At 41.9% G+C, this 27,449-nt stretch overlaps 1 protein-coding gene across 1 annotated transcript in view; it reads left to right on the forward strand.

The window, feature by feature from the left end:
• Positions 1-27,449, forward strand: part of HDAC4 (histone deacetylase 4) — a 453,690-nt gene that overhangs the window by 324,044 nt on the left and 102,197 nt on the right. Inside the window, exons 8-11 of the mRNA XM_065412876.1 lie at positions 7,725-7,856; positions 20,360-20,472; positions 26,192-26,308; positions 26,395-26,593. Of these exons, the coding sequence (XP_065268948.1) occupies positions 7,725-7,856; positions 20,360-20,472; positions 26,192-26,308; positions 26,395-26,593 (561 nt within the window). The remainder of the gene's footprint in view (positions 1-7,724; positions 7,857-20,359; positions 20,473-26,191; positions 26,309-26,394; positions 26,594-27,449) is intronic.

Consider the following 27,449-nt stretch of genomic DNA (forward strand, 5'->3'; position numbering starts at 1 on the left):
GATGCCAGCCAGCAGAGGGCTCAGGGGGTGTACCGGGAATTGCAGGGATCCCTGGGTATTGTCCGCCTCACAATGCGTGTCTATTTGTATACTGAGCCCCGAGAACAATCAGGAGATTTCGATATTGATGAGAGGGGAAAGCCACAATCTGGGGGATCCCAGTTATGAGTAAGGATAACGGATAGTTCTGGAGTATTTGGGAGTGCGGTGACATACCCTGGATCTTTCACCAAGGAGGCACACATGAATGGAAGATCACAGCCAAATCTGGCTGTACAATGCAGTAAGGGCTTTGGTATGAGCATTACTCTATAAGACAGAAATGTATCTAGTTAAGTAAGTCTAAGTTCTAGAATGCATGTTACGTATAAAGTAAAATCATAACCATTTGTTTCCAGTACTTCTACTTGCTATCACTCTAATCCCGATACGTGTATCGTGAAAACAAGTAAAAGTGTATTTAACAAAGTATCTAAGAACTGTGTGTTAAGCGGAGATGTGATGTAAGCCTTCGGCAGTGGAACTGGTAAGCTCAGGTGTACTGTTCCTTTGGAATCAGCCGATCTGTGAGTACTGTGCGTGTGCAGTGAAGCAGGGGCTGGACGTTCCACAGAGACACTCAGAGGGCTCAGAGTTGGAATGAGCCAATCACTACTCTGTAGAGAGGCAGAAAGGCCTGTGCAGGCCTAGAGGAGAGCACTTGTGTTGCTTGTGGCCAATGGAGTTAGGGAGCTGAACCCCAGCAGGCCCAGACAAGGCTTCCTCATATTAAGGGCAGGTGGTAGCCAGGTGCCGCACAGTCCTGGGTATCCCTGGAAAGTGTCACAGCAAGACACTGGTGTTTTTCTGTAACTGTAGGGGTGATGTCAGCACAAGAGCAGCAGCATCACTAGTTTAGGGCCTTTCCACACGTGAAGCTGTATGTTCTAGGCATTCTCATGAAATGTCTGGACAGTTACAAAGGAACTCCCCACAGTATACTCCACTCTACTGCTATTTTGATTTCTTCTACAGTCAGGCAAGCAAACTATAGCAAAGTTATAAAAGAAGTGTGAATAGCCTTTGTTCATCCTAAAATCAAAGCTTCTTTTGACCACTAATAAACATTTCGTCCTAACAAACCCCCAGCACAAGTTATTTTAATTTTATTTAGGTTTAATATTCCCCATGTTGTTTTAATATAAAAATAGATTTTAATTAGGATGAAGAGCCATACATAAAAATACAGAAGAAGCCCTTCCCCACAGCTCTACCAAGCTGTCCATGCAAGCACAGAAAACAAGAGTTCTTCTTCAAGTGCTTGCTCATGTCCATTCTATTGTAGGCGTGTGCACTCGCCACATTCACCGGTGCCGTAAGTTTATACCCTCAGTGGTATCCATAGGGGACCGGCTCTGGCGCCCTCTGGAGTGGCGCGCATATGCACCGGTATAAGGGTGGCTGCCGGCCCCCTCTCTCCCGCTCAGTTCCTTCTTAGTGTTGGTGCTGGAATGTTCCTCTTGCTGTAGCAAGTAGTTCTCATTCAGTGGTTCTTTAAACTTTTTCTTTTGTAAGTAGTTGTAATTAGCGATAGTTAACAGTTCCTAATAGTTTTAGTATACTCTAGAGCAGTGGTTCTTAACCTTTACTGCAGCCTGCACCCCTTTGGTTCTCAAAATATATTCTCGCACCCTTTATCAAAAATCGTTGAAGTAGGTCAGTTCTTTAAACCTAGATTTGTATATTACAGTAATCATTAAAAAATGTATAATGTTAATAAATACATAGGTTTGATGAACAAAGTAGTTGTGTTGTAGTTACGTGCCTGTACTTAATTTGTGTTTTCGATGATTTACCTTCTAAAAAAAACTGGCATGTCTCGCTCTCCCAGAAAGGGCATCTCACACCCGCTGGGGGTGCATGCACCCAGGTTAAGAACCACTGCTGTAGAGATATTGTCCCCTGACAGACTTAGCCCAGGGATGGGGCATGCCCCGCTGCATCCCCAGTGCGATCGCTGTAAGAAGCCCATGCCAATCAGCGATCCACATCTTAGTTGTTTGAAGTCTCTGGGTGAGGCTCACATTAGCAAGAAGTGTCGCATTTGCAAGGGATTCAAGCCCTGGACCAACAAGGAGAGAGACATAAGACTCTGCGTGCTCCTCATGAAGTCCGCGCTCGCAACTGCTCGGAGCCAGTACATTTGGACTCGGTACTGAGTACTTCGGCATCGACAAGAAGCGCCCCACATCACCGGTACCAGCCAAAAGGCACAGAAAGCACGCAGGAAGGGGGTGCTCCCTGGGGACCCATGAGGGCAAAGATAAGGGAGAAGTTGAGGTTAGACCAACGTGGACCATCTCACCATCACAAGAGGGTAGCCAGGCGGCAGCATCACCTGTTGGGCCGAGTCCGCCCCACGATCTGCCTCCTACTCCAGGGAGTGATAGAGGCATGCGGTACCTCATGGTGCTGTCCATCCCGGAAGCCTTTCAAGCCTTTCTACCTCCCAGTGCCGCCTACTCCTCAGGAAGAGAGGGCCAAGGACCCCTCCCTCCCAACCGTTTGTAGGGGAAGGCATTCCATGGCACCCCTACAAAAGTCAGTCCCGCAGTATCGTACTTCCCCATCTCACTCACCAGGGCCGTGCCAACAACCTCCGGAGCCACGCCTTAGACCACAGACCTGTGGCCACTCGGCGAGTTCCCGGCACAGGACGCTGGACTCCAGGCACCGATCCCTTGGATCCCCGGAACCCCAGCAGCAGTCACCCAATAGATGCTGCTCCCTGGTTCTCAGGCGCCGCTCGCCAGAGCCTCCTTGGCGCTCTCTGGAGCCAGTCACTGGAGCATCACAAATGATCCCCACGCTCCTAGTCCCGGTCGCAGGAGCCTGCACACCCTCCTCGAAGCAGGTGGCATCGCTCCCCGGATTATTACCGGGCCTATGGGCAGCACCACCAGGCGCTGGATATGTTCAATAGATTGAGCTCTTGGAATCTATCACTAGATTCTGTGCGTCTTCTCTGAACCCTCTCCAATTTTTTAACATCCTTCTTGAGTTCTAGAACTGGATCTGGTATTGCGCTGGTGCCAAATACAGAGGTAAAACAGCCTTTTTACTCCTACTTGAGATTCTTCTGTTTATACATCCCAGGATAGCATTTGCCCTTTGCCAAACTTATTGTGAAAGTCAGTATTTCTTAGAAATACTAAAGAACTACCCTTAATAACTGTAAAGATAGATATACTCCTGGCACATCTGTCTAATTATTTCTCCCATAAATATGTTGTATTGGTAATATGAAAAATGCTACATCTCTTATGCTGCTAGCCTTAATAGCAAATGAGGCAGTATGTAAGGTCACTTCAGAAGACCACTTTAAAATGAATAGTTTCAGGGAGGAAAACAGTGAGGCTGAAAGAAGCCAGATAGAATGGCTCAAGTCATATTGTATCCTGTGGAAAAGCACATGATGGGTATCTTGTTTAGGAAACCCTGTGGACCGGGGAAGCAGTTGTTCTACATGTCTTAATTTCTTAAGTTATTAATTTACTCACAACATGTTTTCTCCCTCTCCTTGCCCCTGGACTTTGCTTTGACATGGCAGGAAGGCTTGTGTGCCCCCATAAAGGCAGTGGTGAAGGCCCTATGTTCCGCATGCAATAGAGAAGCCTGAGAGAGAGGAGAGAACATATTACTCTTGGGGGAATTCTGCGTGAAAAAATTTAAAATTCTGCATATTTTATTTGTCAAAATAACGCAATATAATCAAGCCAGTTTAAATTATTTTAGTAATTTATTTAAACTACAGTACAGAAAAAAGTCATTAACTATTCAGCACTTCCTAAACACATGAGAGTTAAGTTACAAATACTTGATAACCAATACCCTGCATTCCACTTATAATCCTGGCTAGCTACTTTTGAAAGTGCATGGTTCGGACAGTCCTGACATTTTATTGACCGCTTGATAAACATTTTATTTTTCCTCAAAGTCTTTGTTTTAAATGGGTAGTAAGTAAAATAGATCCTGAATTGTAATCTACCCCATTGTGCCACTCTGGCACAGGAAAAAAGCGAGAGAGCACATAGATCTTCCTAGCTGAGGATTCCCTTACTGTCATTGCCAGAGTGGTGTAAAGGAGCCTTATTGTAATGTAAAGGATCCTTAAAAGTTTTACACCTGTTTTATGCTCCTGGGGGAATTCACTACAAATGGGACCAATTAACTAACAACAATAGGAACAACTATGCAGGCAGGCTGCTACATTTTCTGCTCTGCCTGAGGGGACAGAGCCTGCCTCATACCTACCTCCAAACAACCCAAAGCCCTATCCCTCCACACCAGACTGAGCAAGAGTGTCTCTTGCTTGCACACATGCCTACCCAGCCCCGCCCTCCCTTGCAGTGACTGACACACATGCATGCCCAACCCCCGTTTCCCCCGCGCTCATTTACGTCTCTGTCAGCTGCTATGGGCGCTCGAACCAACACGCCTGGGCTTTCGGGAAGGGGCGTTTGTTCCTTGCAGATTTCTTTACTTCCCCATTTTTCTGTGGGGAAGCAAAGAAATCTGCAGGAGACACAAATTCTGCATGTGCACAGTGGTGCAGACTTGTCCCAGGAGTAATATATTTTCTCTAAATAAACTGAGGCACTAAGGCCACAATTCAGTAAGGTAATTGAACATATGAATGGTCCCATTGACTTCAGTAAGACTAACGACATGCTTAAAGTTAGGCATGTCCTTAATTATCTGGCTGAATAAGTACCTAACTGAATTTTTGAATTAATAAGTGTATACCATTAGATTAGAAGACATTACGTGACCTGAAGAGTACAAAGCTTTTGAGATTGAATTCCAAGCGCTATAGATTGCATTAAGATTCTGAGCAACACTTCATTTGGAGACATTGTATGGTGGGATGAATTTCAGTTGATTTTCAGTAGAACTGATGTTTCTTAAAGAAAATTGAACTCAAACTCCACAATATTGTGTGAGTTATGTGCTGGCTGATTCATGTTATTTTCTTATTTATGCTTTTGAAGTATAGGTCTCTTAAATTTAGGCAGCATTTTTTTTTTTAGATGACAGTAAAAAAAAACAAAGCTTATTGGTCCTGACTGAGCTTTCAATATGCCTTGTCGAAAATTGAAACTCTTCATAACTCTGAGACATTCAGAAATGACATATGTAAATACCTAGAATTTCAGATCATTCTGTGCTGCTGGCAGGGTGTTTTTAATTCACTTAACTCCGAGTTACATAACACCTAGTGAAATGTATACAGATATTTTCATGTACCACACATATGAATGACAGGTGAAATGGGATACCAATGTTTAAAAAGTCCTTGGAGTTTTGATAAAGATTTCTGTATAGGATTAGTATAAAAAAATAAAAAGGAATATTGTAGAACAAAGTCTAAACTTTTAGTTGTAGAATGGTAAGGGTTTAAACAACTTCTCACTATTTTGAAACTTATCTCAATATGAGGAGGGGATGAAGAACACCATGTAATACATTTGTCTGGGAAGTTCCAGTGTGTTTTCTTTGGATGGTCATATCTTCCTTTGGAGATGTTTTGTTTAAGCATGTGGTTCCTTATTTTCATTCACATTGAAATTCTTGTTACAGGGAAGGATTCTTATTAGTATATTCAGACCTGTAGCATCATTTGTAATATTAGCTAATCTGATGCCCTGATTTTTTTCTCCATTTTTAAGGTGTTTCATACTTAGACACTTCGTTCATTATATACCTTTAAAATACAGTGATGTGTGTATTCCCAACACAAAACATAATTCACACAAATACCATACAGAAATAAATAATATGAATGAAATCCTCATTTTAATGTAATATATATTGTCATATTTTTCTTTGTCAGAAGACAGATGCTTTAACCAACTGTAGAATATGCCTACATTGCATGCATATGTAGATTCTCCATATATATGCACAATATACATAACCACATCTATATGAAACATTGCTTTGCTTTATTTTTAAATTATAGACCCAAGCATCTAATCAATTAGTTTATTTAAAATGTAAATTTGCTGCAAGTGTAAATTATCTACCATGCGGCTCTGAGTGTTCTCATGTCTATTGTCTACTTTTAAACTAAGATTAGGTCCTTCCCTTTAAAGCAGAGCTCTTTTTTTTTTTTTTTTTTTTTTTTTTTTTCATGAACTAACATTGAAGAAAGTGCAATTGTTATTTAAATAGCCTCCTCTTTAATTTTGTCCTTCTGGCAAACAACAGATTTATATTCATTCCACTTGCTTTCTTTATGTAAATGGCATATAACATGATTTTGCCCTTCACTAATGGATTTCAGATTGAATTTTAAACATCATCTTCATGAGTCTGACACTTTTTAAAAGTACCTCCTTTATCTTTTTTAAAGCAAATTTAGGTAGACTTTTTTTTCTGTCCATGGTATATTCATGAAACGCTCCTTTTCTAAAGTTTCATCAGAGAACAGTTTTGATGAGAACTTTTAAGCAAATATTTGATCATGAAGTCGTCAACTTCCAGTTTGTATGCTCTCCACAATTAAAACATTCTGTATTGGCCTTCTACACACTCTAGCGGGAAATAAAGCTGTAGCCAGACTTTGTTAAACAAAATCAGTTTGTAAATCCGACTTCAAGTCTGCTGAAGAAGTTTTACATTGTCTATCCTTGGGCACAAAGAATCAAATGTATCAGTATTTAGTGGTGAGAGCATAGAACTTGCTGGAGAGCGGAGGAAGGGAAAGATTGGGTAAGTTCACAAATCCAGTAAATGTCAGGAGCCTTGAAGAACTCAAAGAAATATTTCAAATATACTCAAGAGAGCACCAAGTTTACAAAGAAAGATGTCTTCCAGTGGGAATCTTTTCCCTTTCTCATGGCTTCCTTACCTATTGAAAAATATTTTTTTGAGACACATAGTGCTGGCAGTTCACTGTTTCTTTTATGATTCCTACTTAGGAGGCTGTGGTGAGGGTTCTGTGCACATCTCCCGATTCTTGCATTTGATGAATATAGCATCTTGGAACATTCCCATGCCTGAAACTTTCATTTAAGGGGATAGTTGAAATGTGTATCACATGATGTAAAGGGGTTCAAATTTTACAAATTTCCTGAGGCCACAACCTTCCTCTTGGCAGTCCTGATGACCTTAAGGTAGTCATACATTTTAAGATAAACTTTCAAAGTATTGGGTGTGTGTTAGTCAGACGACAATCCTTGAACTATGCTTGGAAAATTAAGATAATTATTCTTTTGTTATCCGCTATAGAGGCCCATTGATTCTTTTATTAATTTACAGAATATCCGTTGCAAGGCTCTACCTTTGTGATAAGCTTAGTAGTCAGCAGTGGAGTGGTTATAAATCTATTACAGGTGAATATCTTACTTTGTATTAGATCTCATGAACTTTACAACAAATCATACTGCAAACCACTATCTCCAGTCCATAGGTAAAACATTGTAACATTAATTTTTATAAAAAGCACTATTAATCCTGATCATCAGTGTTTTAACAGAACTAGTGCAGAAGGCATCTGTTGGTATTTTTTCATTATACTGATAATTCTTTATTCCAATTATTATGTCATATGACTAATTTCCCTTACATTTCTGTGGTATCCTTCATTGAAGAGTAGCCAATATAGTTGGCAGAAAACAATGAATAAGATGATATTAAATGGAACTCTGCATGCCGTGCTGACTTTTCCTTTCTTTGTACAGCATCTGAACCCAACCTGAAGTTACGATCCAGATTAAAGCAGAAAGTTGCTGAAAGACGGAGCAGTCCCCTGTTACGCAGGAAAGATGGCCCAGTGGTTACTGCTCTTAAGAAGCGTCCCCTGGATGTCACAGGTATGTTGGGTAAGCAACTGAAAGCCATACCTCTTGTCGCATTCTATACAAGGCTCCCATCTTAAAACCTGTTTATATATCTGATTAACTCTTTAGTCAGGATCTCTGTACTCCCTTTGGCACCCTTAACTCTTTAGTCCTTGGACATTCATCAGTGAAGGCATTGTTTCCAAGTCCACAGCCTCTGTTTCACAGCTCTAGTTTTTAAGCTTGTGTTAATCAGATATAGGTGCCAGTGTAGTATTTCAAGATGGTAGAAATTACAGGTTGTTGGGAAATACCTTTGAGATGTTTCATGCTGTATCTCTACTAATGTCATAGATCCAGTTGCTAAGCATAATTCATAACTGTACCACTCCAACAATAAATGCTTTTGATGTCATGTTCTTTATGGGCCTCATGTGGACCTCCATTGTTCTTCACCAAACAATTTAAAATTAGGACTGTCAAGCAATTAAAAAAACAATAGAATACCATTTATTTTTAATATTTTTGGATGTTTACTACATTTCAAATATATTAATTTCAATTACAACACAGAATACAAAGTGTAAAGTGCTTGCTTTATATTTATTTTTGATAACCAATATTTGCACAGTAAACAAAAAAAAATTATTTTTCAATTCACCTCATACAAGTACTGTAGTGCAATCTCTTTATCATAAAAGTAGAACTTACAAATGTAGAATTATGTACAAAAAACTTCATTCAAAAATAAAACAATGTAAAACTTTAGAGCCTACAAGTCCACTCAGTCCTACTTCTTGGTCAGCCAATCACTCACACAAACAAGGTAGGTTACAATTTGCAGGAGATAATGCTTCCTGCTTCTTGTTTACAATGTCACCTGAAAGTGAGAACAGGCATTTGCATGGCACTGTTGTAGCCGGCGTCACAAGATATTTACGTGCCAGATGTACTAAAGAGTCATATGTCCCTTCATGCTTCAACCACCATTCCAGAGGACATGCTTCCACGCGGATGATGGGTTCTGCTTGATAACGATCCAGAGCAGTGCGGACCGACACATGTTCATTTTCATCATCTGAGTCAGATGCCACCAGCAGAAGGTTGATTTTTCTTTTTTGGTGGTTTGGGTTCTGTAGTTTCCGCATCAGAGTGTTGCTCTTTTACGACTTCTAAAAGCATACTCCACACCTCGTCCCTCTCAGATTTTGGAAGGCACTTCAGATTCTTAAACCTTGGATCGAGTGCTGTACCTATTTTTAGAAATCCCACATCAGTACCTTCGTTGCATTTTGTCAAATCTGCTGTGAAAGTGTTCTTAAAACCAATATGTGCTGGGTCATCATCCGAGACTGCTATAACATGAAATATATGGCAGAACACAGGTAAAACAGAGCAGGAGACATACATTTCTCCCCCCAAGGAGTACAGCCACAAATTTAATTGACGCATTTTTTTTTTAACGGGCATCATCAGCATGGAAGCATGTCCTCTGGCATGGTGGCCGAAACATGAAGGGGCATATGAATGTTTAGCATATCTGGCATGTAAATACCTTGCAACGCTGGCTACAAAAGTGCCATGTGAACGCCTGTTCTCACTTTCAGGTGACGTTGTAAATAAGAAGCAGGCAGCAGTATCTCCCATCAAAGTAAACAAACGTGTTTGTCTTAGCGATTGGCGGAATAAGAAATAGGACTGAGTGGACTTGTAGGCTCTAAAGTTTTACGCTGTTTTATTTTTGAGTGCAGTTATGTAACCAAAAAAAAACTGCATTTGTAAGTTACACTTTCATGATAAAGAAATCGCACTTCAGTACTTTTATGAGGTGAATTGAAAAATACTATTTCTTTTGCTTATCATTTTTACAGTGCATGTATTTGTAATAAAAAATAATATAAAGTGAGCGCTGTACACTTTGTATTCTGAGTTGTAATTGAAATCAATATTGAAAATGTAGAAAAACATCCAAAATATTTAATAAATTTCCATTGGTATTCTATTGCTAGAAGTGTGATTAATCATGCTTAATTATTTTGAGTTAATCACGTGAGTTAACCGCGATTAATTGACAGCCCTACTTTAACTGTAAAAACACGTTATGTGTTGTTTTACCATAGATAATATATACTTATTTCACAACCTCTTGCAAAAAGTAATCCATATTTCTTTTTTGGATAAATTTCATATTAGGAGGTAAACTAGGAAAGGCTCGAGATTATCATAAAGTTTAATATTTAGCACCATCTAGAGAGAGCTGTCTGTAAGTACATTTAGACAACCGCTGTTTTTGCTTTTCTCAGACCTCCCTGGTACTTCAGAGCACAATGTCATAATTTATGCAACTTAAAATTCAGCTCTGCTCTGAAAAGTGACTCTGTAGAAATGGCATCATGGGTTCCATGAATGTATGTGTGGGTGTGTGATCGCCTTATCAAATGTTCTTGGTTTACAAGGCAGGAGATGCTTTTTCTAACCAGCAGCCCTGCAAACTCCACAACAGAGCTGAGAGGCAAGCTTATTTCTTTCCTTCTCATGTTACTGCCTGTTACAAAGGTTCTGCAGGCTAAGGGTATGTCTACACTATGACATTAGATCGAATTAATAGAAGCCGGTTTTATAGAAATCGGTTGTATACAGCCGATTGTGTGTGTCCCCACATAAAATGCTCTAAGTGCATTACGTCGGCGGACCGCGTCCACAGTACTGAGGCTAGCGTCGACTTCCGGCGCATTGCACTATGGGTAGCTATCCCACAGTTCCCGCAGTCTCCGGCGCCCATTGGAATTATGGGTTGAGATCGCAATGCCCGAATGATGCAAAACAGTGCCGCGGGGGGTTCTGGGTACATGTCGTCAGGCCCCTCCCCCTCCGTCACAGCAACGGCAGACAATAGATTCGCGCCTTTTTACCTGGGTTACCTGTGCAGACAACATACCACGGCAAGCATGGAGCCCGCTCAGCTCAGCTCACCGTCACCATATGTCATCCGGGTGCCGGCAGACGTGGGACTGCATTGCTACACAGCAGCAGCAGCTAACTGCCTTTTGGCGGTAGACGGTGCAGCATGACTGGTAGCCTTCATCGGCGATCTGGGTGCTGGTAGCTGTGGGGCTGGCAGCCGTAGGGCTGCATTGCACCAGCCCCTTACCGTTTGCCTTTTGGCAGTAGATGGTTTATTACGACTGGTAACCGTCCTCGTCGTACAGCAGTGGCTATCAATCATTGGCACCTGGGCAGACATGCTCTGTCCTATCGAACTGTCTTGACAATGATGGCTATCAGTCGTAGTATACTATTTTCTGCCAAGCGCCCAGTATTTTCTGCTAAGCACCCAGAAGAGGCCGAGGGCGATCTGGGTGCTGGCAGACATGGGGCTGGCAGACGTGGGGCTACATTGCTACACAGCAGCAACCCCTTGCCTTTTGGCAGTAGATAGTATATTATGACTGGTATCCGTCATCATCATACTGCAGTGGGTATCAGATCGTGCAATAGGCCTGAAGGCTAACTGCCAAGCGCCCAGAAAATGCTGAGGGCTATCAGTCATGCTGCACCGTCGTCTTAAGATGTAAAAAATAGATTTGTTCTGTATTCATTTCCTTCCCCCCTCCCTCCGTCAAATCAACGGCCCGCTAAACCCAGGCTTAGGAGTTCAATCTCGGGGGGGGGCATTCTGTGTGACAGTTTGTATTTCTCCCTGATGCACAGCCACCTTTCTTGATTTTTAATTCCCTGTACCTGTACGCCATGTCGTCACTCGCCCCTCCCTCCCTCCCTCCCTCCCTCCTTCCCCTGGTCCTTCAGATACTAGTTTCGCGCCTTTTTTCAGACCAGACGCCATAGCTAGCACTGGGATCATGGAGCCCGCTCAGATCACCGCGGCAATTATGAGCACTATGAACACCACGCGCATTGTCCTGGAGTATATGCAGAGCCAGGACATGCCAAAGCAAAACCAGGACCAGCCGAGGAGGAGGCGATTGCAGCGCGGCGACGAGAGTGATGAGGAAATGGACATGGACCTAGACCAAGTCACAGGCCCCAGCAATGTGGAAATCATGGTGTTCCTGGGGCAGGTTGCTGCCGTGGAACGCCGATTCTGGGCCCGGGAAACAAGCACAGACTGGTGGGACCGCATCGTGCTGCAGGTGTGGGACGATTCCCAGTGGCTGCGAAACTTTCGCATGCGTAAGGGCACTTTCATGGAACTTTGTGACTTGCTTTCCCCTGCCCTGAAGCGCCAGAATACCAGGATGAGAGCAGCCCTCACAGTTGAGAAGCGAGTGGCGATAGCCCTGTGGAAGCTTGCAACGCCAGACAGCTACCAGTCAGTCGGGAATCAATTTGGAGTGGGCAAATCTACTGTGGGGGCTGCTGTGATCCAAGTTGCCAGGGCAATGAGAGACCTGGTGATATCAAGGGTAGTGACTCTGGGAAACGTGCAGGACATAGTGGATGGCTTTGCTGCAATGGGATTCCCAAACTGTGGGGGGGCGATAGATGGAACCCATATCCCTATCTTGGCACCGGAGCACCAAGCCACCGAGTACATAAACCGCAAGGGGTACTTTTCAATGCTGCTGCAAGCCCTGGTGGATCACAAGGGACGTTTCACCGACATCAACGTGGGCTGGCCGGGAAGGGTACATGATGCTCGCGTCTTCAGGCACTCTGTTCTGTTTCGAAAGCTGGAGGAAGGGACTTTCTTCCCGGACCAGAAAATAACCGTTGGGGATGTTGAAATGCCTATCGTGATCCTTGGGGACCCAGCCTACCCCTTAATGCCATGGCTCATGAAGCCGTACACAGGCAGCCTGGCCAGGAGTCAGGACCTGTTCAACTACAGGCTGAGCAAGTGCCGAATGGTGGTGGAATGTGCATTTGGGCATTTAAAAGCGCGCTGGCGCAGCTTACTGACTCGCTCAGACCTTAGCGAAAAGAATATCCCCATTGTTATTGCTGCTTGCTGTGCGCTCCACAATATCTGTGAGAGTAAGGGGGAGACATTTATGGCGGGGTGGGAGGTAGAGGCAAATCGCCTGGCCGCTGATTACGCGCAGCCAGACACCAGGTCGGTTAGAGGAGCACAGCAGGGCGCGGTGCGCATCAGAGAAGCTTTGAAAACTAGTTTTGTGACTGGCCAGGCTACGGTGTGAAACTTCTGTTTGTTTCTCCTTGATGAAATCTACGCAAACCCACCCACCCGGTTAACTCTACTTCCCTGTAAACCAACAACCCCACCCTCCCCTACCCTCCCCCCTTCAAGCACCACTTGCAGAGGCAATAAAGTCATTGTTACTTCACATTCATGCATTCTTTATTAATTCATCACACAACTAGGGGGATAATTGCAAAGGTAGCCCGGGATGGGTGGGGGAGGAGGGAAGGAAAAGGGGACACTGCAGTTTAAAACTTTAAAACGTTAACACTTATTGCTCGGGAAATCATCTAGGGTGGAGTGACTGGGTGGCCGGAGGCCCCCCCAGCGTGTTCTTGGGCGTCTGGGTGAGGAGGCAATGGGACTTGGGGAGGAGGGCTGTTGGTTACACAGGGGCTGTAGCGGCGGTCTCTGCTCCTGCTGCCTTTCCTGCAGCTCAACCATACGCTGGAGCATATCAGTTTGATGCTCCAGCAGCCGGAGCATCGACTCTTGCCTTCTGTGTGCAAGCTGACGCCACCTCTCATCTTCAGCCCGCGATTCAGCACGCAACCTCTGCTCTTCAGCCCGCGATTCAGCACGCCACCTCTCCTCTCGCTCATATTGGGCTTTTCTATAATCAGTAATTGACTGCCTCCACGCATTCTGCTGTGCTCTGTCAGCGTGGGAGGCAGTCTGTAGTTCAGTAAACATTTCATCACGCGTCCTTCGCTTCCGCTTTCGAATATTCACTAGCCTCTGTGAAGGAGAAACATTTGCAGCTGGTGGAGGAGAAGGGAGAGGTGGTTAAAAAAGATACATTTTAGAGAACAATGGGTACACTCTTTCACGTTAAATTTTGCTGTTCACATCACACAGCACATGTGCTTTCATTACAAGGTCGCATTTTTCCTCTTATATTGAGGGCCTGCCGATTTGGTGTGAGAGATCACTCACACAGTGCCAGGCCACAGATTTCAGCTTGCAGGCAGCCATGGTAAGACACAGTCTTTTGGCTTTTTTAACCTTGTTAACATGTGGGGATGGTTTAAAACAGTACTGCTCTCATTAACCATACCAAGCACCCGTTGGGTTGGCCATTTAAAATGGGTTTGCAATGTAAAAGGAGGGGCTGCGGTTTCAGGGTTAACGTGCAGCACAAACCCAACTAATTCCCCTCCCCCACACACCCAATTCTCTGGGATGATCACTTCACCCCTCCCCCCCACCGCGTGGCTAATAGCAGGGAATATTTCTGTTCAGCAGAGCAGGAAGGGGCACCTCTGAATGTCCCCTTAATAAAATTGCCCCATTTCAACCAGGTGACCGTGAATGATATCACTCTCCTGAGGATAACAAAGAGCGATAAGGAATGGATGTTGTCTGCATGACAGCAAACACCGGGACCATACGGTGCCATGCTTTGTTATGCAATGATTCCAGACTACGTGCTACTGGCCTGGCGTGGTAAAGTGTCCTACCATGGCGGACGGGATAAGGCAGCCCTCCCCAGAAACCTTTTGCAAAGGCTTTGGGAGTACATGAAGGAGAGCTTTCTGGAGATGTCCCTGGAGGATTTCCGCTCCATCCCCATACACGTTAACAGACTTTTCCAGTAGCTGTACTGGCCGCGATTGCCAGGGCAAATTAATCATTAATCATTAAACATGCTTGCTTTTAAACCATGTGTAATATTTACAAAGGTACACTCACCAGAGGTCCCCTGTGTGCCCACAGGGTCTTGGGTGAGTTCGGGGGTTACTGGTTCCAGGTCCAGGGTGATAAACATATCCTGGCTGTTGGGGAAACCGGTTTCTCCGCTTCCTTGCTGCTGTGAGCTATTTACATTATCTTCATCCTCATCTTCCTCGTCCCCCGAACCCGCTTCCCTGTGTGTTTCTCCAGTGAGGGACTCATAGCACACGGTTGGGGTAGTGGTGGCTGCACCCCCTAGAATGGCATGCAGCTCCGCGTAGAAGCGGCATGTTTGCGGCTCAGCCCCGGACCTTCCGTTTGCTTCTCTGGCTTTGTGGTAGGCTTGCCTTAGCTCCTTAATTTTCACGCAGCACTGCTGTGCGTCCCTGTTATGGCCTCTGTCCTTCATGGCCTTGGAGACCTTTTCTAATATTTTGCCATTTCGTTTACTGCTTCGGAGTTCAGCCAGCACTGATTCATCTCCCCATATGGCGAGCAGATCCCGTACCTCCCGTTCTGTCCATGCTGGAGCTCTTTTGCGATCCTGGGACTCCATCACGGTTACCTGTGCTGATGAGCTCTGCGTGGTCACCTGTGCTCTCCACGCTCAGCAAACCGGAAATGAAATTCAAACGTTCGCGGGGCTTTTCCTGTCTACCTGGCCAGTGCATCTGAGTTGAGAGTGCTGTCCAGAGCGGTCACAATGAAGCACTGTGGGATAGCTCCCGGAGGCCAATAACGTCGAATTCCGTCCACACTAACCCAATTCCGACCCCCTAAGGCCGATTTTATCGCTAATCCCCTCGTCGGAGGTGGAGTAAAGAAACCGGTTTAAAGGGCCCTTTAAGTCGAAAGAAAGGGCTTCGTCGTGTGAACGTGTCCAGGCTAAATTCGATTTAACGCGGCTAAAGTCGACCTAAACTCGTAGTGTAGACCAGGCCTAAGTTAGGGCCTTTGTAACACTTGTACAACCTCATTGTTTTCACATGGTGCCCTCTGTGACACCTGTGCACACCCATCTTTGCTGGGTGTCTACAGATGTAACTGACTGGAACTAAGTTTAATAAAATAGATTCCTGCTTATGCTCTTAGCTGCGTAGGCTCTTGCTGCACTAATAGGAATGAAAAGCATGAACATTTTATTTTGGTCATTACAGTCAGTGGGTCAGACTCTAGGTAAATACAGAGTACATGTGTTGAGTTGAAAATGCCATTTTTACAGCCACTTTTCAGGGGGAAATTGTACTTTTAATCCATCGAGAATACTCCTGGATGAAATTAAGGCTTGAATGTATCACAAAGATAAATTGATTGCCACGTTTTTCTTTTGTTTAGGTAATACACATGGAATCCAATAAATCATAGCTCATGACCTGTTAGTTACAGAAGTGCATGTATTTTCTGCCCAACAAAATGTTCTTTTTACAATGTCTAGGTTTTCATTAAGCGCCACAGGTACCCATTGTGGAGAAAGTTGAAGGGTAGTAGTGAAACTTCAGGTTAATTGGGTTTTCTTCACTCAAAATACTGCTGCTTAGTGCTCACTTAATTGGACAGAGGAAGACCAACCCTGGCAGCAGGAGGCAAGGCACAAGAAAGAGTAATGAGGCTGTTTTTACACAGAGTCGCCTTTTCCCCCAAAAAAATTACGTTCTAAAGGTATGAAGGCCTGCTTAACATACTGCTTTATTCATGAATGTAATGGGGTGCTACTGAGGTCTCTCAACCTCAGAAAGTAATTTTATTTCGAAGCACAAAGTGATGTTGAAAAAAAAAAAAAAGGATTTTCTGCCTCAGTGCTCATATTGCTGAGTGTCTGCACTTCTGTAAGCTGGGGTGAATCGTCACATGTCTAATTAAGGAGGAACCACATCCTTGATCAGCATTTTAAAAAGAAGTATTTGGTTAATTTCTTCTCAAGCTCTTCTACAGTACTTTGAAAGAGCTTTTCTCCATTTCCAGTGTCATCAGTGAACTAAATGAGCATGCATCTTGGTAATGTCATCGTTCTCATAGCTTTGCAGTAGAATAGAAAATGCATTGCTATTTTGGGCAAGTCCATGGATGAAAAGAATTTCCTTTTGCTTGTAGGTTAACTTCATATAGGAAGGAATAGTGCTGAGTACTAACTTTTGCTTACAATGTCAGGAATAAGGATTTGGGCAAGGGAAAAAGGTTCTCCCATTTGTTCAGTACGTTCAGTAAGCATGCTCATACATGTATGCATGCTCAAATAAGTCCTGTTGTTGGCTTCTCATTCTTTACAAGTGTATTGGGAAGCATGACTTGAGAATTCATAGTATTGTTTGGAAGGTGTGGAGAAGATAGATGCTGAAGCTCAGAGACGGTTCCATAGTTTCATGGCTGGGACATGTGGTAGCAATGGATGTCGATTCACTAGAGCCTATAGAGCAGGGGTAGGCAACCTATGGCACGTGTGCCAAAGGCGGCACGTGAGCTGATTTTCAGTGGCACTCACACTGCCTGGATCCTAGCCACTGGTCTGGTGGGCTCTGCATTTTAATTTAATTTTAAATGAAGCTTCTTAAACATTTTTAAAACCTTATTTACTTTACATACAACAATAGTTTAGTTATATATTATAGACTCGTAGAAAGAGACTTTCTAAAAAAGTTAGAATGTATTACTGGCACGCAAAACCTTAAATCAGAGTGAATAAATGAAGACTCGGCACACCACTTCTGAAAGGTTGCTGACCCCTGCTATAGAGTCACATAGGTAAAATGCATAGTGCTTGGAATAATCAGATTAGTAGCAGATTTATAGAAAGAAGATACCTTTGAATATGCGATGTGTAATCATTACTAGGTGGGCAGTCAATTTTAGATTGTTACTTAATCCTTAAATTTCTCTTGATTATAGAGGACCGTAAAATCTACTTATTTACTCTACTTCTACCATAATATGTGCTGAATTACTCCACTAACCAGGTTAAGGGGGTTTCAGCAATTAAATAACTAAAACAAAAATTGTATCGTGTCCCCAAAGTCATACCAGTTGGCTCCATGTCCACTGAGACATCCCAGTGAAATGTCCCAGATTGCATCAGGCTGTTATATCACAGCTACCAGAAAATTATATTGGGGTCAGCCAAATCCTATTTTCTCATATTTGGAATGTCTGTCAAAAGATTGCAGTGATTTCTGCTTTCTAAGTAGTCTTGGAAGACTTACATTGCTATTGGTAAATGTTGGTAAACATTGATTTCACTGTGCAACCACAAACTGACAAAAAAAAATATTTCCAGTGCTGACAGTCAAAATTTACAGATAGGCAAAGTAAGAAAAATGCTGCTGGAGAACTTATTAGAGTTTGATTTTAAGGATATTTAATTTGTATAGTTTGACAATTTTAACAGTTATAAAGCTTTAACTTTTTGAATCTCAATGGCTGCTCTCATTTAATTATAGTCTACTTCCTTTCCCCCTGCCCAGATAATTACCTGTGAAAATTTACATGGATAAAAACGCTTAAAAATGACATCTATATTATGTGTCAAAATTATTTTTAAAAAATGGAATTCTGCCAAGCATACTTCTGAGATAATAAAGAGAGAAACACTGAAAACTGTGCTATATGCAAAATAAGAGAGGCTCCTATGGGCCAACTCCATGCTCCAGAAGAATTTCTGGTAGCCGTGAAATCAGTTAATCTGCAATGCTGCACTGGAGCTGGGAAATGCAGCTTTCTAGTCTGTTAAAAACGTTTTGGGTTCAGTCGGATGTCCCACTTGCCCTGGTTAGTGGGGTGTTAAGAACATAGCGGTAACATACGTGAAGTTGTGGCATTTTGTTGTTCATATAATAAGGGTGTATAGCAATAGAATTATAAAGTGAAGTTTTACTTTAAGTACAAAATCCTCGTGGTTGTGTTTTGATAAGTTGTACACGCTCCACACTAGACCAGTGCAGGGAGGGGTCAATGGACTGCCCTGGAGACAGGGACTTGTATCTGTCCTATCCTGCCATGCCTGTCAGAAGTAACAAGTTGTGGGTAATTGGGAAGGAGTAATCATATAAAGTGGGTGAGGAAGGCCTCAAAGGCAGTTGCCCTGACCAAGGGAACACCCATCCCTAGAGGCTTATAGTGCTAGACGTGTAGGCCTGGCACAAGCTCTGCAAGTGAGACAGTGGAAAGGGAAAGCTCAATCAGTACTTAGTGAGTGGCCAAAACAGACTAGGATTCCCTAGGGACAAACTCTGTGTGGGTTTTTGTTACCTCTGAGAGACTTTGACCACTATCTACATGGAGGACTTTCAGTGTAATATCTGGGAACTTTGCATGTTTTCATGAAGATAGAGCAGGGGTGAGCAACCTTTCAGAAGTGCTGGGCCAAGTTTTCATTTATTCACTCTGATTTAAGGTTTTGTGTGCCAGTGATACATTTTAATGTTTTTAGAAGGTCTCTTTCTAGAAGTCTATAATATATAACTAAACTGTTGTTGTATGTGAAGTAAATAAGGTTTTTAAAATGTTTAAGAAGCTTCATTTAAAATTAAATTAAAATGCAGAGCCCCCCGGACCAGTGGCCAGGACCCCGGCAGTGTGAGTGCCACTGAAAATCAGCTCGCTTGCCGCCTTCGGCACGTGTGCCATAGGTTGCCTACCCCTGAGATGGAGAGTTGTCCAGCTAGTGCTGCAGGACAATAAGTGTAAAGAGACTGATGTCTGGAGATACTCAAAACAACTCTTATGAGGTTGCCTTTTATTTTCTCAATTATCCTCCCATTTTTCTGTCCTGATATGAAGGCAGCACATGGAGACATCTACCAGTAATCCAGGGGCAAAAAAATGTATACTTGAAAGTCAGACTTCACCCTCTGTGTTCATTGCTTCCTCACTTGGAAGCCTGGAGACCTGCTCACACTCTTCTGATTCCAGTCCTTTCCTAGTGCTTCCATGTTGGGAATCGAAAGAAACTAGTACTTGGATTGGAGACTTCCAAGGAAAACACAGGTGCTGTGGGAAGTGGTATTAATTATCTAATTAGTACTGTTTCCTCTAATTCAATATTGGACCAGGGCTCCAGATTGGTGTTAGGGTCCTGTGTGCTGCTGAAGCTACAATTCTGTAGATGACAACACCTCAGAGAAATAACTGTTTCTCATAGAATGCTGAGGACACTGTCAGCTCTTAACAAATAACCCCTTACGTTCATTGGGGCACTTTTTGTAAAAGTAAATGTTGGTGCTGGTGTGAAATACCTTCATTACTGACCCTTGACAGCTATCTTTCCATTTAAAACGTGAATAAATTCAGATATACAAGAAGAGTGCATGGGAAAATGTCAAAGCTCAGAAAGTTACTTAATTGTGCAAGACCGAGAGCATGATTAAGATAAAAGGCTAAAGTGGATTGGAGGAGGCACTTCATAAAACTGTAATAGAACAGTTTGACATAGACTGACTTGGCTTGCTCATGCTTTCTAAATTGTTTATTGTGTGTTTAATCATATTTAAAGTTCCAGACACAATATACAAAAAAAAGGTTGCAGAGAAAAGATGTAAGTAAGTAAGTATTTGGACCCGCTGTTTGAAAGTACATCTTTGTTGATATAGTCTCAATATAGAAATGTTTTATTACATCTTCAGGGTTTTTGTTTTCCCTGATAGATCTGTCCCAATAGCATTGCAGAGATCGTTTATACTGTTTCTAATAGTTGTTTTTGAATGTGTTTTAGACTCTGCATGCAACAGTGCTCCTGGATCTGGTCCCAGTTCTCCAAACAACAGCTCTAATAACATAAGTGCTGAGAATGGAATTACAGGATCAGTCACAAGTATTCAAGCAGAGGTACAGAACTGCTCTTTACCTTGGGCTTAACACTTGTGCTTCCAATGAACTTGTGGAAGCTTTTAAATATGCAGGGAAAGCTGAACCTTGATTAGGATGGCTACTCTCCTAACCAGTGAAGATTTGAATGTGTTGTGTACGTAACATGCTTAGTCTGAGTTTGCTCCTAAATATCTGTGCTTGGGGTAACTGGCAGTAGCCATAATAAGGATTGATAAATTAAAAAAAAGGAAAGGAATGTTGGGGGGAAATCTTGAAGAGGGTTCTGTTCTCAAATATAGGTTGCCAACTCTCTTGAGTATTTTAAGATGTTGGATATTTATTTTCATGCTTTATAATGTGGGATAACTTCACTTTTTATACAGGGGATTAACACAAGCATTGTTCAATTACAGGGATGGAGGAATATAATATTACCTGGTTTAAGTTCCTTCTCCCCTGCTCAGTACTCAAAGGCTTCCTGTAGTGTGTTGACGTTTGCCACCAAATTTTAGCATCCTCCCACCTTTATGCAGTTTAAATCTTAGCTTTTGTTAACCTTTGTTTTTGTTTCCATAACTGATTATTATTAATAAATACTCCCATAAACTGCAGGTGTTTGCACCATCCTCTTAAACATCTGGTGTTGGCCACTGTCAGGGACAGGATGCTAGACTAGAGTTGGGTCTGATCTAGTCTGGCAATTCCTACGTTCCTGTTACTGAATCTGAAAATACGTGACCCACTCTGTCATTTTGTAACCTTCACATTTGGAAAGATGGTGTGTAATTATCCAGACCCTGCTGCTGTATTTCGCATTGCAGGCTTTGCATTTGCTGTTTCCCTTGAATATTATACATGCATTTACATTTATAAACTTTCCTGACAAAGCAGAATTTTGGTTTAATCATGCTGTCCTCCAACTTGTAATTTTGGAGAGTGGAAAGGTGCTTTTTGAAGCAAAAGTCCAGGCTATTTGAGCTTTCTAGGTTTGTACAGATTTTGGCTCAATTAGAGTTTCTAATACTGCATAACACATAATTTTAAAAACCTTCAATCAAAATATATTATGGACCTCGTAACACAAAGTCACTCATGTAATGCAGCATTGGTCACTTCGCCTGACACAATACACCACGGCTGTTCTAAAGAGAGTGGCTGAGACTCTGGTTTGGGCTTTATAAAAGGAACAATAGTTCTATTTCATGTATTTAGTAGGACTCAGGCAGTATGGGGGAGGGTAATTATAGCATCCACCGTAACAACAGCTTTACTTAGGGTTACATACTGTATGCATTTCCATGACAAAACCCTCCTTTCAGTTGCTCCTGACTTTGTTCAGTGAGATTGCTCTAGTATAACTGACGGAGGGTTTGGTCTCCTCCCAAATGGAATTGAGCTACCAATTCTGTTGATACGTGAACCAGAATAGAATCCATCTGCCCTTCTCTGTGAGGTTTCACCTCTGATAGCAAAAGTCAGACTCACAAGTATCAGTGGTTGAATCACTGCTGGATTCTGGGCTCATGTGTCCTTGTAGCCCTTTGGCTAGTAGAGGCATACTCTTCACTTGTTCACTCTACACTGCTCCCAGGAGTGAAAGTAATAACAATGACTTGTCACTACAGCCAGTCCTCCTTCCCCTCAGTGTTCTGCTCTCATCGCATCTGGGGTTTAGCAGATTTAGTTGGGGACTGCTGAGAGACTCATAACCTCAGCTACAAATATTCAGTGCTGCACAGGAAAGCTTGTACCGTTCCAAAGGGCACAGCTTCCCCAAAATCAGTGTTGTGGGAGGGCTCATCCCATGAGTGTGGATATGCAGAGGCAACACTCTCTCCGAATAACTTTGCTTTTTACAAATGAATGTATTATTTCACCAAGGCTTTAATTCCAGTCCTTAGTAACTTCTGCACAAAAAATATTTTAGATACACATGCTGTTGTTGCAAGCATTTGATAGCCACTTTCAGTGACTACCTATTGCCTCTTGTAAAGCAGTGAAATCATACTTTTAAGACTGAGGCATGAGTGATGCCAGACATGTAAAGTGTGTCCATTGCCAAAACAGTTCTCCAGACATGTGAAAGATACTTGTCTCTTTCCCCACCCCTTTCACAGTTTTACTACAGTGTCTGTTTCATAAAAACATAAGAGCTCCCATACTGGGTCAGACCATTATCTTTCTTGCCCAGTATCCTGTCTCTGACAGTGGCCTGTACCAGAGCCTCAGGAGGGAGTGTAAAGAACAGGGTAATTATGGAGTGATCCACCCTGTCTTACACTCCTGCCTTCTGGCAATCACAAGCTTAGGGTCGCGCTGAGCATAGGGTTGCATCCCTAACCATTTTGGCTAATAGCTATTGATGGACCTATCCTCCATGAATGTACCTAGTTCTTTTTTGAACCCCATTATGCTTTTGTCCTTCACAACATCCCATGGCAATGAGTTCCACAGGTTAATTTTGTTTTGTGTGGAAAAAGTACTTGTTTGCATTAAACCTTCTGACTATTTAATTTCATCAAATGATCCCTGGTTTTTGTATTGTGTAAAAGGTAAATAACACTTTTCTATTCATTTTTTCTACACCTTAGTCCAGGTGCATGTGAGAAGAAATCCACTGTGATCTATGAATTAATTTAAATTGAAATGCTTTAATGTAGCCTCCCAAAACAACCTATGTGAAAAGTAAAACATTTTCTTCTGCTGTTTCTCTGAAAATTGCACCCAGAATTTTTTCACCTGTTCTATGATTTTATAGAAGAGAGCAAGAATATAGTCTGTAAACTATGGTGCTGTAGTGATTTTAAAAGTAGGTATGATGTGAAGATTCAGTCCACTAGATCTTTGAGGCCACAGTCCACAGGAAACCTCACAACTCACTAATGGATGGCAAATAATTTTTGATAACCTATTGCACTAACTCTCCTGCTGTCAACAGATTTTAGAGTTTATTCTGTTAAATCTTCCCTATCCTCAACACTCCCATCTGCCAAAAACTGGTCATGCCCTTCATTACCAATTCTTTTCTGTAAGCATTGGATATTTCATGATGGTAACAGAGCCATTCCTCCAAACTTTTCTGCATGCATTTGTCAGCAGCTATCCAAATACAGTTAATTAAGACAGCATTTTAAATGCAGATATTTCCTTTCAAATGAAGGCTGTTGTATACATCAGGAAATATTATTACCTGATTAGTGCTTGCTTCCACGTGTCTTGTAAAAGGTCAATGTAATGCACACACTGGACTCCAATTTCTGTATTACCCCGAATGATTGACTGTCTCTGGTAAATCAGACCCATTTCCTCTTTGTATATTGTAAATAATCAACGATTTCTGAGCAGTTAGTCTTCTCCATTGTGATAGTTTCACATTAACCTGAGTGTTTGATTTTAAATGAGAAATGTGTATATTTGCCCATCAGTTGATCAGAGATTCACCTCTCGACCCATACCAAATGGGAAAACTGATCATTTTTATATTATTTAAATTAAAATACTTGCCTCAAGTGTAGAAAGCATACAGCTCCATTCTGTTCACAGTGGATAAATAGCATTTATTTTTTAAATATTGTGTTAAATTTAACAATGTTTTTCCACCTATGCAAGGCTATTTGACATTCACTGACATTTTATTTCATATACAGCTATAAAAGGTGCTGCCTGATTAGACAAAAACTGTAGATGCTGGGTTTGTGCTCTTCTCTGCATTTCCACAGCATTTATGTACAATTCATAGACAGATTCAGTATATTTAAGATGATGATAATGGAACTGAAATTTTGTGTGCGCAATTAGTTTCAAGCTGTTGTGTTTTTCATTCAGTTGTGCTTAATACAAATAAACCCCCTGAGACTATTTGAGGCACAACTAAATGGGGATTTGACTGTTTAAAGTGGAAATTGATGTAATTTTGTTACTTTTATAAGATCAGTACCCCGTAAAAGTCAGGAAAAGATTTCAGTACCTCACCTACAGTACATACCTTATTTTCAGCATGTGGTGCAGTAACATACATTATGTTTACGCTTTAAAGCAACATTGCTAAAGAAGTGTTCAAAATCACCCTGGCAAGTAAGTGAGTGGAAACACAAACAAGTTCTTTACCATTTTACCTTGGTGTTAGTGTGTGTGCCAGTGGAAATATTTAACAACTACAGAGAAATTAGCGATGACAAGACCTTTGTGATAGAACTGATCTTCAACAGGTTTTTAATAATTATGGTTGACAAGATTGCAAATACACAGGAGGAGACTTTAGAAATGGAAAGAACTTCACTGGCAAATTGAACTTAGCTTGAGCATATGTGAGAACTAGATGACTTTACTACTGTATCATGTGAATAAATGGTAGGACAGTAAAGGGAATGAATAACTGACTAATGTCAAATTAAACCATTTATTTGGAAATGCAGAGTCTTTGGCTGTAAAGATGGCAAATGCAATCTTGTAAAGGTATCATTGCTACACTTGTCTATGATCCTCTCTCACAGGAATAGCTTTAATGTTACCGTATTCAGCAATTCCAGTTTCGCTCTTCATTTTTCTTTAGTGAATTTTTGTATATGGAAGACTTGCTTTTCAATAGTAAATGTTAAGCACGTGCTCTTCCCTTTGTGGATTGCAACAGCATTGCTTTATCTTGCAAAGTTCAGTGTGAGTTTCTTCAATGGAGTTCAAAGATAACTAGCTTTCTTTTCATCATCCAAAATTGGCCTAATCCTGCACCCTTTGAAGTCAATTGCAAGTTCCAATTGACTTTGGTGCTATAGAATCAGACGTAATATGAGGTAACAACCTCTAACACTCCATAAGATTAAAATCCCTTCATGGCCATGCTGACATGTATCGATCTATAGAACGATGAAATACTATTGTACCCATTATATACCCATTTTTCTAAGCATCAGAGTTAAAAACAGTCACTGCATGAGAAATGTTATAGAAAATGTCTTTGTTTTCAATCCTGGGAGTTTAAACAAAAATAAAAAATGTCCATTCCATAATTCAGTACCATCAAAATAAACTATTTTCTAATCAGGGCTTCAGACACTTTTCAATAACTACAGTTAATATTTGCAATAAATATTTGAGTCCATATTTGTAAGCAATCACTGCTGTGAAATTAAAAATTACTTTTACAGTTCCGTTGTGCCACATTAGCTGGCTATAACATAATCCTCCCAGTTAATTTCACATTCCTTCCCTGAAAATCAAGAAATATCCACCTAAGACGAACATCCAGGCTCTTTAATGGAGCTTTACCTTGTTTTTAAACAACAACTTGATGGTGACTAATGCATTTCATACTGTCTTTGGCCTGGTGACGAGAACATCCATCTTGTGTAACGTAAAATTTGTTTGTTAAAACCACCTTTTTTAGCCGTGTACTTTAAGGGACGAATGAGCCATGGAGGCTCTCTTCATAGACGGAGCGTTACCGTTACTCTCTTCATAGCTCTGTTACCTTTGTGGGAGTATTACACATCCACAAGTGAATCCACCCAGTGCCTATCCCATCTACTTGGACTGGGTACTGGGCACAGATTAGCCCCTACATTCGGAATCTTTTGGTATCAGAAGTGAAGTTATTTGCCTTTTATTTTTCTTTCTCATTCCTTTTTCTGATGTGCTTTATACTCAAGATGATTCATGAATTAGGCAGACTATAAATGTAGCTCCTGTCTATTCTCTTTACATTATCTGATTGTCACAGTTTTCTTAATTCAATTTCCAGACCAGCCTGGCTCACAGACTAGCGAATCGTGAAGGCTCAGTAACACAGCTTCCTCTCTACACATCTCCTTCCTTGCCCAACATAACGTTAGGACTGCCTGCAACTGGACCCGCCAGTGTAAGTGATGTTTAATGTTGTCTTTGGGATTGTGGTTGCATTGACTCATTCATAAGCTGAATACTTTACCAGTTGTATATTTGCAGGGGGGATCAGGACAGCAGGATGCCGAGAGACTTGCTATTCCAACCCTACAACAGCGGCTTTCCTTATTTCCTGGCACCCATCTCACTCCTTACTTGAGCTCTACGACTTTGGAAAGGGATGGGGGAACTTCACACAACTCTCTTCTGCAGCACATGGTCTTACTGGAACAACCAACTGCACAAACTCCCTTAGTCACAGGTGAGCATACCAAAGCTTGTGTGCAAAGGCTAAGATATGCAGCTCCTAACTGGGAGAGTGGTACAATCCATTTCAATTTATTTCATGAAAGGAATAAGGGAATACCAGTTATCTCTGAAATCATATATGTTTATGACATGGAGCATGTATTGTTGATGTCATGGGCACCTACAACATTGGAAAAGGTCTTTGATTGACCAAATTACATATCTGTAAGAGGTGGGAGGAGGCTAACATCATTTATCATTTTGGCAGGATTAAGATAAACTAGTTTATAAATATCATTGTAAATATAAATCTATTAGTATTTTAATAGTAGAACCCTACCCAGTTTGATCAAAGGAACAGTGAGAAGGTATTTTCTTAGGGAATTTTTTTTTTTTAATTTACTGTGTATAGTATTTACAATTACTGCATAGCTGCTGTCCTTTTTACAAAACCAAAAGCAGGTGTTTTCATTTAAAAATGTAATATGAAAAGCACAGTCTGTCTAATAATAATAATTCTTCTTCTTCGAGAGGTGTTGTGCATGTCCATTCCAATCAGGTGTGTGCACGTGCACAGTGGCCAGAAGATTTTCCCCCTAGCAGCATCCGTCAGGTCGGCCTGGGCGCCCCCTAGAGTCGTCCCTTCATGGCGCTCAATATAGAGCCCTGCCGATCCGCCACCCCCTCAGTTCCTTCTTACTGCCAGTGACGGTTGGCTGGAACTTCCCATAGCCCTTGCTTAGCAAGCGCGTTCTATAGTTCCCTGTATATAATCACCTTAGTATCCGTTATTAGTATTAGAGTTCTTAGTATAGAGTTGTTGGGGGTTCCCCCCCATTCCGCCTCCCTGGGTTTTAAAAACTGTGTGG

The sequence above is a fragment of the Emys orbicularis genome, chromosome 11 (assembly GCF_028017835.1).
Source record: "Emys orbicularis isolate rEmyOrb1 chromosome 11, rEmyOrb1.hap1, whole genome shotgun sequence".
Lineage (NCBI taxonomy): Eukaryota > Metazoa > Chordata > Testudines > Emydidae > Emys > Emys orbicularis.